Genomic DNA, 14,349 nt, shown 5'->3' with positions numbered 1-14,349 from the left:
TGTGAAAACGTGATGATGGCCTGTGTCCAACTAGTGGTTCTTAAGAGAACCACAGTCATTGCAGGTGTCATGATAGTGTGTCAGGTCCGGGCGCTGTGATAACGGCTGGCACTAGCTGGTGCTCTGAGGTTAGGCCCGCTGTGAAAATGGCTGGCGCCGCCTGGTGGTGAATGTTTGTGCGTTTGGATTAGAAATTGGAAGGTTAGGGACAGGTTTCAGGATATTGTGGTAAATAGACAGGTTTTGAAGCCTTTTCTTAAGGAAACATAGTCCTCGGGTGTTGCAGATGTGCAGAGGAAGAGTGTTCCAGATGTTGGGAGCTAGGATAGAGAAGGCTGAGCCAACTCTAGTGGTGTGGTTACAAGGAATAGCGAGGAGGAAAGCTGAGTCCGATCAGAGGTTTCTCAAGGGTTTGTAGTGGATGGTCGTTTCTACTATGAACCCTGGCCCCGTGTTATGGAGGGCTCAGTATGTGATGCACATGGCTTTGAAGGTCGCTTGTAGGTTGATAGGGAGCATGTGTACTCTGAGTGTGGGGGGTGATATGTTCTCTGGGCAAGAGGGCAAGAGGGCAAGGAGTAGTCTAGCTGCTGAGTTTTGAATTTGTTGGAGTTTCTTGATCTGGCATGCTGGGTTGCCAAGATAGAGGTAGTTGGCATAGTCTAGGCGGGGAGATAATGATTGCCAGTATTGCAGAGACTAGGAGAGATATGGAAAGATTTGTTTTAGGATGAGTAGGTGGAAGTGGCAAGTTCTGGATACAGAGTTGATGTGTTTGGAGAGAGATAGGTCTGCGTTCATGGTGCACCCAAGATTTTTGACAGAGGTGGATGCGACAGGTGGGGCTCCCAAGAGTTGTGACCATGGTATAGATTGGGGAATGAGAGTGGATGTGTTGCATATTAGGATTTCTAATTTTCCCAGGTTGAGGATGAGGTGTTTGGGTGTCATCCGTAGGTCGATAGCCACGAGGCAAGAGGCAAGCTCAGGAAGGGGGAGGCTGGGGTTTTTGACATTTTTTAAAGGATCTGGGTGTCATTTGTGCAATTGTAGCAGGTACGGTTGTGAGAGCAGATGAGAGCAGGCAGTGGACCTAGGTAGATGTTGAAGAGGAGGGGCGACAGGGAGGCTCCTTGTGGAACCCCTTTTGTGACGGAGCGAAATTAGGTGGAGAAAGGTGAATGATTTTCAAGCAGTTAGAAATGAATGAAGATTTCCGATTGTGGGCAGAATCTTTGATGCCTAAGGTGAGGAGACTGTTCCTGAGTATTGTGTGGATGATAGTGTCAAAGGCCGCTTAAAGATTGAGGAGGATGAGCGCAGCGCATCCTTCTGAATCAGAAGATAGAGACCAGGGAGGATTTCGTTCAACAAAGGGGTCAGAACCCTGATTGGACTGGGTCATGGGGCGTCTTGGATTCTGTGAAGAGGGCAAGTTGCTTGCATGCAGCGCAGTATATTAGTTTAGCAATGAAGCGGGTGTTGGAGATTGGGCAGTAGCTCAATGTAGAGAGTGGATCACGGGTGGGTTTTTTGAGTAGCAGTTTGACATGAGATGTTTTGAGGGCCTCTGGAAAGATGACCGATGAGAGCGAGTTATTGATGATGCAGCAGGCCACACTGCCTGCACAGGTGGTAGTATGCATGTTTTTTTGAAGAGAGGGTGGGAAAGGGTCACCTGGAAGCCCAAGGGTCAGCTAACTGCTAGTTGGTAGTAGAAGTTGGTCTGGGAAATAGGTGTGAATGAAGAGAGGGCTGGTTGGGAGGGCAGGGAACGGTTTTGGGGTGAGAGAGGGTTGGAGGCAGAGGGAGCGATCTGAGCTTGTTTTGCAGTGATGGTGCAATGTCTTTCAACTGCAATGTTATGGAAGTGGTTTGATAGTTCATCACAGAGGTCTTGTGTGTTAGAGGAAGGGGGTTAGACAGCTAGGGGACTTGAATTCCCCTAGGATTTTGTGGAGTTCCCTGCATAGATTGTTGAATTTGGAGATTCTGTTTCCATAGTGGTTTTCCTTGGCTTTCTTGATTTCAGACAGGTGTCTTGCGAAGGCTGTTTTTTTTTGTGCAGAAGGGTTGGTCCTCCTAGTTCGCTCTTAACAATTCCTGATAGTTGTCAAAGCTTTAAGGGAAGGGGTATATCACTTGGTGTGTGGACTTGATCGTTGAGAGGGGAAACGGGTCAGTGTGAGGGGGTCATAGCTTTGAAGTGCCATTGTTTCGAAGAGGTCAATTGAGATGTGCCATTCAATGCAAGAGAGATCAGGAATTGGAAGTAGAAGGGAATTGGCCAGATCTGGGTTGATGATGGTTTTAGTCCAGACAGGGAGTGTGGTGGATGTACTTGAGTCGGTCTTTGCTGGAAGTGGTGGGGAGGGGGAGTAGTGCCGAAGCGAGAAGAGTATATCGTGGTGGTTAGTCCAGATGAGAGGGTGAGGCGGGAGTGCAAAGACTAGGTCTGACATGCAGAATAGTGCATTGAGGATATGTCCTGCAATGTGAGTAGGGTGGGGTATCAGTTGTTTTAGGCAGAGAGCATCCAGATCATCAGTGAGGGAGTGAGTCATAGCATTGGCAGGAACATCAAATCAAATGAATGTATGTCTGGGTTTTCAGTGGATATGAGGTAGAAGATGTTGTGTTTATCTTTGGAGACCTATGAGGCTTTAATGAGTGTGTACCATGGCTTGAGAGAATTATGGAGTATGTTGAGGTTCCAGAGGGGAATGGGGTTGGGAGGCATCAAGGATGAAGGAGGAAAGGTTGGGATGTTCAGAGGGTGGGAAATTGAGATGGATGCTGGTCTGTGGTGGCTGTTTGAGAGGGAAAGTAAAAAGGGATAGGGCAGGGATGGGAGCAGGGGAGGGAGCTGGGAAGAGTATGGAGGGGTTACAGGTGGGGCTCTAGGAAGGAGATGGGGAAAGGATTGTGTCAGTGATGGTCTGTGATGAGCAAGACCTGTGCAAATTGTGAGGCTCTTGAGGGGCAAGGAAGTGTGGGAGATAATAGGAGTGTTGGTTGACAGGCTGTGTTGGCTAGGGTGGCTCATACTGTACAAATGAGGGGTGGTGGGCAGAGAGGTGGAAGAAGATGGGAGTTGCAGCAGTGCCACAGGAAGGGGAAAAAGTGGGTTTGGTGGGTGTGAGTTGTGGTGAGAACTCTGAGCTGGTGCTGAAGCTGTTCTGGTGAGTGGTGCACAAGTGAGCTGCCTTTTTATTGCAAAATTGTGGAGTTGCAGGGGGTGCTGAGAGAGGGGAAAAAGAGGGGGGAGGGGAAAGGTGTGGGATGGGGTGTGGTACATCTGGGGCTGACATGATCAAATTCCTACTCCTTAGCGCCACTGGGAGTAAAATTAACACAATTGAAATGCTTACACAACCCCTATCTCCGAATTCATGTCAAGGCCAAAATCTAGACGTAAGGAAAACCACCACAAACTTCTAAAGTAAGGCACTTTATACATTCAATTTCCCCAGCAAGGTAGGCACTGTCTATATATAATTTGCATGCATAAACATGATCACAGAGACAGAAAACCTTTATCATGGGGTACATGCACGAAACACAACTTACATTAGTATGACACATTTCGGAAAAGCATATATTTTTCTTAGTTAGAAGAACACAAATATTCAGCCGTTATGCAGGCCCTATAAAAGCATTATGGATTCCGTTTTTTTGCATTATGTTATATGTCTCCCTTCTTACTCCTCATTGCATGCTTTATTGAATGATGGCTCTTCTTGCACTAAGGGAACAATGTCCCATTCTAGATTTTTACACAGTGTAGTTCATTAAACATTTGGTACCCGAATGATTAAGGAAATAATGCTATTTGTGCTCAGTTTGACACAAAGCCAAACAGCCTACATGAAGAGCCTTAATTAATTATTTCATTTGGCTACAAAACCATACTCCGGAATGCAAATGGTGTCTTTTATATGGGCCTGCCTCTCCTCTTGCCCCAGGGGCATGACCTGCCTTCTTCTCAGCTATACACAATATATCGCTCGATTGCCAGAACTCTGCCCAGGTTCACAACTGCAATCTTCAGGACTTGATCTTGATAGGTCACCATCCCTGAGTTCAGACACTGCCTTCAATGAATTCCCTTTGCCGCTCTCTCTGTCAGCTCTCAAGAGATAGTGAGTATCACATTCAGCAGCATCCCTGGGCCCCAGTCTTTTGCAACCTCCCAATTCCAACCAGGAATGACAGGAAAACAAAAGACTTTATATTCCTGAGTGGCATGTTTAACGTGCCAGTCCCAAGGTTTCTCACTTGATTTGGTCAGAGGCAGCAGAGCAAGTGTGCTCCAAAACCCAAACATGTTCAACTCACTCCAGCGTAAAGCCCAGCCAACGTAGCCCAAACCAAAGTACAAATCTCACCCTGCACTTTTTAAACCCTTTTCAACCAACACTGCCCCCTTCATATGACCCTGTATGTATTCTTTAACAATCACCTTCCTACTCCGTGATGTCACCTGTCACTACCACTCATAATTTTCCAGCCTACTCTAGCCACCTCTGGACAACATTCTTGTTCATCAGCCCATCCTGCGCCCGGAGAAATATGCAACATTTCTTTACTGCCTTCTATCAAGGAACATTGTAAAGTTACATCGCGCGCTGCAAATCTTTCCTCCACGTTCAGCTACTTCATCTTGCTTTTATTTGCCACGGAGTATCCCCCAAAACTAAGTGTTATTCAGTGTACCAAACTACACACAGAATATACTGCACACATTCTTTAGCTTATACCCTCCACTACATGAGACCATTTGGCTGCTGTCCAGGCAGTCATTGGGGATTTTGCTAAGCATCAGCCACCACCATCAGGGAAATATAACTTGGGGACTAAGCAAACAAATCTCCTAGAGGTAATGGGCCAGGTGAGTGATGACTCCAGCAAGCTGCGCTTTGTTCTGTGTCAGTTTTTTTAACTGGGGACACCTAAAATCCTGTAGGTCCACAAATGTATTGCCCTGTGTTTGATAAATGTCCCAAAATTAATTGAGAATCATAAAAAAGTGGTAGATTCATTGAAAATCAAATGTATATACTGGATCAGAAGCAAGAAGCGCTGTTACTCTGTCATCACAGATCACATGAAGGAAGTGGCCTGCTTCCAAGACCCAGTGCACTCAGAGTATGATTACATAAAAATAAGTTTCTTTGAGAGGGTACAGCCAAAAACATCTTAGCTATTGACTATAGAACAGTTCCCCCAGGACCAAGATCGCCATCAGAGGGAAACCCCCGTACGAGCTCACCACACACACAGAAATCTGAGCTTAGGCGAAACCATCTAACACGTAAACCCCCACATGGCACTTGACACCTTTGGAAATGCCAAGACGGCCCCTGAAAATAAGTTGTCTGGGGTCCTCAATGTACTTTGTTGGAACATAGCCAGACTTTTGAAACATAAAGAAAATATGGATCGGTCCAATGTAATTACCTCATATAACATGATCTTTTTCCATGAGACCTGTCCCTGTAGCCCCATGAATATGGAGGGGTATGCCAATTTTGACATTTCTGCTGTGAAATAAAAGTGTGCTTGGGGACTTCCGAGTGGGGGTTTGAGTGTATGAGTAAAACCAGCACTGAATGCGCAATTTGAAGTCCTTGCTCATCAATGTTTGGACCTACTGTGCCTCATTATCTAGTTACCCAACCAATAGTGCTGGTTTCTGGCAAATGTGTACAACTGCCCCTATGGTATTAATGCTCTTCAGACCTTACACAGCCATGAAACCACACTAGCAGAATGGTCACTCGAGCAAGGGTATTATTTTATTCATGGGAGATTTCAACTTGCAATATGAGCCACAGCAAGAATGATCTGATTTCCAAGAAGAAGAGGATGTCATGCGGGACACCCCCACTTTGCAGTTATGTAAACCAAGTAGGTAATATAAATATGCCCTGGAAATGGCACACAATCTATTCAGATTGGGTGTGAGGGCATGCAATGTGCACGTGACTGGTGATGGTCCCCCTGTAACCACTTACCAAAAGGGGACATCTGAGAATCACACTGATCGTATCCTTTTAGACATCTTGCATTGGGAAACCGCCAAGGACTTAAAGGTTTGTCTAGAACTGAAAGCGTTCATTTCCCTATCGCAATCACTCTTAGTATAGTTGCCACAAAGAGTAAGAGAGGCTCCCTGCCAGACCTTTCTGCCCTTTCCTGTTGTAATAGCAGAACAAGATTGAAATGGGGCACAGTGGATTTAGAGTTCACCATGCCTGAAATGTTCCTAACATACTGCCATGTTTGGAGATAACACTTGCCAAAGGCTCTGCCAATGATGAGTGTCTCCATGGCTGAAATTTTCCTAACATACTGCCATGTTTGGAGATAACACTTGCCAAAGGCTCTGCCAATGATGAGTGTCTCCACGGCTGAAATTTTCCTAACATACTGCCATGTTTGGAGATAACACTTGCCAAAGGGTCTGCCAATGATGAGTGTCTCTAAGAACTGAACAGCCAAATTTCAGCACTGCTAAATGATCATCTGACAAAACCTTGCAAAATACCAAAGTACAAGAGTATTACAAAAAAAGAGCTCTGGTTGGTTTGACGCATATTGTGGAAATGAAAAGCGGATTTATTATTAGCACTTAAATCAGGCAGCCCCCTGAACCAGAGATGTTACCTTATATCATAAAAGAATATAAAGAATTGGTGGACCAAAAAAACAAGCTATGTCATCTACTTGATGGGAGAATGTGACCATTGCTATAAGGAAGAAAGATCAAAAAGCATTTAGCCAAATTACCTATTTCAATGACCACCATGGACACAACCCCTTTGAATTTGCCATTACTGAAGATACTTGGCATAATTACTTCTCCAAACTTTACAAAGAGGACAGATTGGTTTACCTCGAACAAGGGGAATAGACAACTTTTCATCAGCCCCAGGAGTTAACGAGGAAGACCATCTAGTATTTGCGCTCACGGAAGTGGCCGATGCCATAGCATCCTAAATGTGATGGTAAGGCCTCTGGCCCTGATAATGTTCTTGTGTATGTTTAAAAGCAGGAAAAAAGGGTATGGGTGCCTGATCAGCAGCTTCTGTGCAACCTGTAGAGCAGCAGGTAGATTAATTTACCCAACATACTGGAACAGCAGGAGAAGAGCTATATGTGGGACTCCCTGTGTTATCACTATACCACTTCGAGTGTATGAGAGATGATATGTACTTAGGCAACCATACCGAATGTACCTTCACACTGAAAGAATGGAAGGATATCTGCACGCACCATTCGACATTATGTATTGCTAAGTAACATTTGACGAGGGCAGAGTGATGTCATGAAGTGGATATATGAGGATATACTGAAACGATATGAAAATACTTAAGAGTAACGATGTAACTGAAGTGACAAGAGAAATGTCTACGAAATGATAAACTATTCATGTATGCAAAAGAAGACAAAGTAACCTGCTGATCATTGAATGTAAATAGGCAGCAACGCAAGGTAGATGAAAAATATAGAAGCTTGCTATAGAGGAAATTCTAACGTGACAAGGACAGCCATTATAGGAAGATGGGTGTCGACTTGTGTAAATATTCATTCCAGATACCTCAGAGACAGACCAGGGCTGCAGAGTCAGGAGACGCTGGAAAACAATCTTGTGTGCAAAATTAAGAGGTGTTTGTGTTGGCCTGGGATCAAGGATGCTATTTCAAGGAATAATTGCAGTGCACAAAGGGAGGCAGACAGCTAAGCCATATACACAAGACACATTTCTCTTATTTTAAAGAAGAAAAAAACATGTACAAGACCCAACTTTTGGACAATTAACAGTGAATAAAGCTCTGACAAGACGGAGTGCGCAAGTCTCTAGAGGCCAAGAGGATGAAGAGTATCCAGCATAAGTAAATCCAATAGCAGTAAATAAGAGGTTGAAATGGACACATTTGTGGTCTCTTCACACGTGATTCAGAAGTAAAATACAAGGGCATCACTGCACATAATGCCCAATCCCCAATGCCGCATGCTCTCAAAGTGATAGTGGAGCGCCTTGCCCTGAAAAATGTCTAGGCTACACTTTGGGGGAACGAGAAGGGCTACACATACTTTTCGCATATGCTCAACTCCTTCCATTGGTCAGCAATCACACTCCTGCGGGAAATCACAGAGGTGGACCTGCACGCTATTACACTGTCGGATCATGCTACCATCACTGTGACAGTAAACCTCCAGCAGGTGGGGGGGACTCTGGAGCTGGAGATTCCCACAAAAATTGCTCACGGACAAAGACAAAATTAAGGATTATTTCAAAACTAACACCTCCCTTGAAATAGCGTAGTCCCTTCTTCCTTTCCATGGTGGCCTGTCACAGATCAGGAGCGGACACGCTGGAGACAGAAATGTTTCCAGTGGATCTGCACCCAAAAATCAAGTAAGTGAGGGTGGGGGGGTGATGGAGGAAAGAAAATGTGGAGTAGGGGCAGACTGAGGGGGGTTAGAAGCACCTCAGGCTCAGGGTGGTGGGAATACCATCTGGTAACGCTCACGTTGTGAGCCTCCCCAAACCCCCCTCACCGGGTACTAATATACCAAAGGGACGTACTGATACAGGTATCTCCTTCTTTATTACGTCTGTTAGTTATATTAGACCATTGTGTTAACATCTATAATAAGAATTGGCATTATATGTTTTGCAGTGTAATGAGCAAGGCGACTAGGTGGCAGTTATCATGTATTACCAAGTCTGAACTGTGCAGGTTGTATTTATTTCAGTACTTTCCTTCTCTTTTGTCACACTCTGCAACACAGCAAACAGCTTGCGTGGTCCCTACAACTCATATACACCTTATTTTCATCAAACCCCTTACCTGGCGTGAAGGCACCACCATTTCATCATCCATAGAGTAGTGACCTTCCAAATAGTGCTTCTGCCATTCACTCATCATCCATGCATTCATGGCTTCAACTGTCTAGATAGACCGGAAAACCTTGTTGATACTTTATACTGATGATGTTCTTATGTATTTGTTGATATTTTGTTTGTTTGTATGCCATGCTGTCTATGGCCCAAAATTGTGTTTCATAATTATTTATTTATTTTATTTTTGTATTTGTAAAGCGCACTGCAGCCCTTAGGCATTGAGGGGCTATGGCTTAGGAAGGCTTGATTCAGGGTTACATGAATGCGGCCCCAGCAGATACTTAAAAACAGAACTGGTTGCGATTGACAAGGACATTTTCATGACCGTTTCATAAAAAATAGGCACAAAGCAGAGTACATTGTCAGAATCATGTTACAGTACACATCACATAGGTTGTTAGACAAAGAGTCTAGTTTTGATGACCCTCCTGAAGGTTGCATGGGAATCAATCCCCCTGTTGGAAGGGGGAAGGGAGTTCCACAACGTGGCCGCCATGTTGGGGAAGCTTGTACCACCCACTCTCAATCTGCAGGTAAATTCTGATGGTACAGGCCGCTCTGTGGGGCCTAATGGGAGTGTGCAGGCTGATCCTTTGAGCTAGGTAAGGTGGAGCACGACCGTGCAGGCACTTGTGTGCCAGGGCAAGTGTTTTGAAGGTAATTCTCTCCTTGACGGGGAGCCAGTGGGCCTTCCTCCTGACCTCAGGGATGTGGTCACGTCATGAGATGCCTGTTGCGGCCCTGAGGGCATTGTTCTGTGCTAGTTGTAGTTTGGCCAGGTTTTTTGATTTTATGGCAGTTCCATAATGGTTTTACCACGTTGTTGTGTTCGGGTTATGATTTCAAATGCAATTCTGTTTGGCAGACTTTTATGTGTACTTTGACACACATTATGTTGGTATTTTGACAATCGATTTATTTTTTCCCATATGTTGTGTGTGCTACATGTTCATTTATGCCCAAAAATTGAACTTTGACTTTGGTGTTGATGTCATCATTGACTAATGCCTGTCTTTATATTGACGCTGATGGAAACATCTGGGTATCCTTCACCACTCCATACCTCTCCTGTTTTGTTCTTATTGAAGAGTTTGCCCTGATGTAGGACCAATAGATCCGAAATGCATTGGTCAAGCGGCATCTGTGAATAGTTCAGATATGTTAAAATAACCACTTCTTAATATCATCTTCGAGTATTTCTGGGAAATACACACACCACTTGTCTAAGAGCTTGAGAGTACAGTACAACTTAACCATTGAATGCTCTTTTAGGGTGTGCTGCCCTCAATGACAGCTATTCAGCTGTGGTCCTTTTTCCCTTTGATTGCTGGCATACAATGTTAATTGTGGATAACAGAATTTCTGTATTCATTCCAAAACACTAATATGTTGTTCTAGGATCATTTTATTGCTCAAAGAATTTCACATAATAATTTAATATTTGGAAAGAAAATAATGTTTGAGGAAGGCAGTATATGTAATAGGAACAACAACGTTACTTTAAAATATGGCATGCAGAATAACCTGCATTATATTTACCATCTAACATATTGAAATAATAGCATTTTAACATGTACATGGTTGATATTGCCTGTTATATTATTGAACAAATTAGTGATATAATGTCTATTATCTTACTCTTGTTTAGATTTCGCATTGGTTTCAAGCATGTTTTCCGATGGTGCCCATTTATACGTGCCGGTGAATATGAAGGTCTAGAAATGAGATCCACAAGGTACCTCCAAACCCAGTGCAGCATGTACAAAGTCAGCCGTGTGGAGACAACTGTGTCTTCTGTTCTCAGTGCCAACGATGAAGACGCAGACGAAAATACCAAGATTAAGAGACTATCTCTGGATTTAACTTCCAATGGCTCCTCTCGCAGTGTCTCAAAGACTGTCTCCGAAACATCTAGCTTCTACTCCAACACACTTTCCTGAAGCAGGGTCATTGCATTCAGCATTTCAACAATGTGTGCTTCTATTTATGTTGATATCTAATATTCATGTGTATCCAATTGCTTCATCACTAGATCTGGAACATGTCTGCAATCATTTTTTTGTTGCAATCGTTCTACCAATATTTAGCAAGAAAAGTTATAACCAGAGCACATCCATTTTGTCTTTTCCCTTAGGCCTTTTCAGAAGTATAATATGTCATGACATTTACGATTCTGCTTTACCGTAGTAGCTAGCGTGGTTGCCCTTAAAATGTTGACAAGCGCACTGACTTAAAAGAATATCATTACATTGTGTCAAAGTAAACTGATATAAATTGTAAATGTATTTGATGGGGAATTGTGGGATTTGATGATATTTTGTGAACAAGAGATGTAATACACAGTTCTGTTTCATAGCACATATCAGAGTCAGTGTACCTATCCTAAGATTGGAATCTCTAAAGACTGTGTTGTTACTTGTCTATTTCATTATGTATTTGATGTGTTGGAAAGCTGCTTCTACATATGAAATCTTAGAACTATGGATGTAAATCAGGAACACGATGTAATTAATGATCATGAAACTTTAATGTTTGTACATTGTACAATAGTGTGACTTAGAGATGCTGCTTGCTAAATATGTGCTGTTAATCCAAGATGTTTGCCATGAGAAAAAGACTTTGCTGAATCAGGTCCTATAGTTATGTGCTAGGCCAAAGCTGGCTTCTACCAGATCCATGTTAAAGTCGGGATTTGGGCGGCGATGGATTAGCATAACTTCTAACACAAATTGGGTGCCTTATTTTGTACAAAACCTTTGTCATCACAAGACATATGCTTACCCTCCCCAACATCCTCTTGAGGGAGCTATTGCACATAGACCACACATGATATAGTCCACCAGGTATGGAGGATAGAACAAAATACTTGATATAGCAGAATGCCCAACCCAACTAAAGAATTAAAAGAAAAGGCACTTCTCATGCCGAGAAGCATGACGGCGGTCTACAGACTTCAAACTCTTACTCATAGCCAGTGCAATCTGTGTGTTCTTCTTCAGGGTCAGTACACACTGAAAATGAACTAGCTGCATGAAATGTGTCACACACATTTCTCGTTGTTATGGGAAACATTTTCCTGTGTTTTGCTTGAATAATTGTATTTTGTAGCAATCATCACTGTTTGCTCCTGGACTCTCTAGGATCCAACACTGGGGACCCCTTTCTCCATGGCTCCTCCCCAGCAGAGGTGCCTCCACAGCTGGTGTTCCTTTTCTCTCTCCAGGATGCAGGGCAGTTCACTTCCATTCACATCTTTATTAATCATGAAGCAGACCACACATGTTTACACCGTCATTATTCTATGGCATTTGATTATCCTTCTGAGGTCATTAAATGAGTAACACTTTTTGGGTAAAAGTAACTGCATTTAATAATGTTCTCTGTATGTCGCTTTGGCAAAGCGCTCGAGGAAATCAACCTGTCAGGCCCTGCAATGTCTGACTTTTCAACAACATTTGTAAAAACAGTCATCTTTTTTAGAGTGGCCACCGCCTTTATTCTTAAAGTTATGTTGGGACATAGCATTACTAAAGTGAACAATTATTTTAAAGTATAATGTATTATGAACTATTGTACAATTATGAAAATAGAAGTTTGACCAAATTTCCAGCCGCCGAACTATACACATTGGTCCTCATTAGGAGTTTGGAGGTAGCCATGCCGTTTTTAGCGGCATGGCTACCCCCAAACCAGGCACCGGGTCCGGGTCCCAAAAATAGGGAATTACCGGGCCATGCCGATTTTAGCAGGTCCGGTAATTCCCATTCTCGGTACCCAGACCTGGTACATCCCCATTCCCATTTGAGTCCCCATAGGGCTCAGTGGGAATGGGGAGGATGCTAACAACAGGCCCATTAATGACGGGCCCGTTGTTAGAATCCTGGACTGCTAGCGGGTCCCGCTCTGCACGTCTGCTCTGGCCAGGCGTCCAGAGAGGGACCCGCTGCAGACCTCGTAATGTGGCTGCCCGGAATGAACGGTGCCAGTTCCTTACCGGCACCGTTCATTCCCTGGCCCCCAGCCTCGTAATGAGGGCCATTGCCTTTGCGTAGGTATGTACAATATCTTCACGTGAATAGACCCCTTTATCCCTCAGCAAAGGTCATAACATTTCAATCCCTTCCATGTATTAATTGTGCCGCTGACTTTCCAATAAAAATATGAAATGACACACAACAGAACAGAAAGTGTCCATGGAAAAAGCAGAGACATTCATTCCATGATAATCATTTTTTTCAATGTTGTTCAACAGTATTTAGTGACATCAAGGAATTGCAAGATAGGTTGTAACTGTTTTAAAATAAAATGCTGGTCACATCCAATTTCAACTGCAATTACCCTAACGTATAAAACTGTAAAACTGTGTGAATGTAGCTTTCTCTGCAAATGAAAGTTTTAGGAGCTGAGCATAGGAAACAGGGCATTCTTCTCCTGTCATCATGCAAACTCTTACGCTGCAAGGCAGTCAAGTATCAGCTTTGTATGTGCACTGTCTTTCGGAAGTATTTGGGCATGTAGTGCTCCTGTTGGAATCTGAGTGTTTATACAATGAACTACAGAAAAGACGTATTGCGTGGAGTCGTGGAAAACTATCCCCATGTAAGGAGCAACCAGACACATGCTTAATAAATCATTCATGCCACCAAATGAACAAAAAGAGGTTTCACACATGGAGGTTTATTTAAAACATGGACTTTACTTTTGTGATACGTTCTTTTCAAACTTGGTGGACCGAGCAAGACACATGCGAACGATGCATACGATGTAAACTACAATGTTGTTTTTATTAACGTTCGTGCATAGACTTGTAATCAATTCCGTAAACATTTCCAATGTATGTCTCATTTTTCTGGATCTGTCGACAATACATGTGGGCTAATATGGACAGCTAGTATGTTTTTCATTCATTCAAAATGTTCCGGACACTTAGGGCCTCATTACACGGTAGGTGGTAAGGGTTTACCGGTACTGGTCAGGGCACCTGTACTGGTAAACCCTTAGCACCTTACTACGAGGTCCCTTTGCGGGACCCGACCTTAACGGCTGGTGTAGACCAGCCGTTAAAAGTTGGGACCCGCAAAGGGACCTTGGTGCTAATTACGGTACCGCAATTTGCGGTACCGTAATTAGCTCCTTCCCCATTCCCATTGAGCCCTATAGGGCAAAAATGGGAATGGGGAAGGGCCATGGCGGCATGTGGAATTACCGCCCCGCCAACCTCGGAATGGGGTGGTAATTCCCCTTTCCTCCATGGTGGTACCGGTATGGTACCGGCAGCAACCATGGTGCTAATAGCACCATGGTTTACCGCCTAACGTGTAATGAGGCCCTTCATATCACAATATACCCACACAGTAACAACCACGTTCGACCATCTTTACACAAAATACAAAACATAGTATTCATGAAAACGAAAAATACAACCTACCTATTAA

General features: G+C 43.7%; 1 protein-coding gene across 1 annotated transcript in view; it reads left to right on the top strand.

Moving 5' to 3' along the window:
• The window catches only part of TACR1 (tachykinin receptor 1), a 2,197,909-nt gene extending 2,184,305 nt beyond the window's left edge, over nt 1–13,604 (top strand). Inside the window, exon 5 of the mRNA XM_069617632.1 lies at nt 10,563–13,604. Within this exon, the coding sequence (XP_069473733.1) occupies nt 10,563–10,854 (292 nt within the window). The 3' untranslated portion in view covers nt 10,855–13,604. The remainder of the gene's footprint in view (nt 1–10,562) is intronic.
• The last annotated feature ends 745 nt before the right edge of the window (nt 13,605–14,349 follow it).

The sequence above is a fragment of the Ambystoma mexicanum genome, chromosome 10 (assembly GCF_040938575.1).
Source record: "Ambystoma mexicanum isolate Mex_15411 chromosome 10, UKY_AmexF1_1, whole genome shotgun sequence".
NCBI lineage: Eukaryota > Metazoa > Chordata > Amphibia > Caudata > Ambystomatidae > Ambystoma > Ambystoma mexicanum.
The sequence above is the reverse complement of the archived record's forward strand: the minus strand, read 5'-3'. Positions and strand labels throughout refer to the sequence as shown.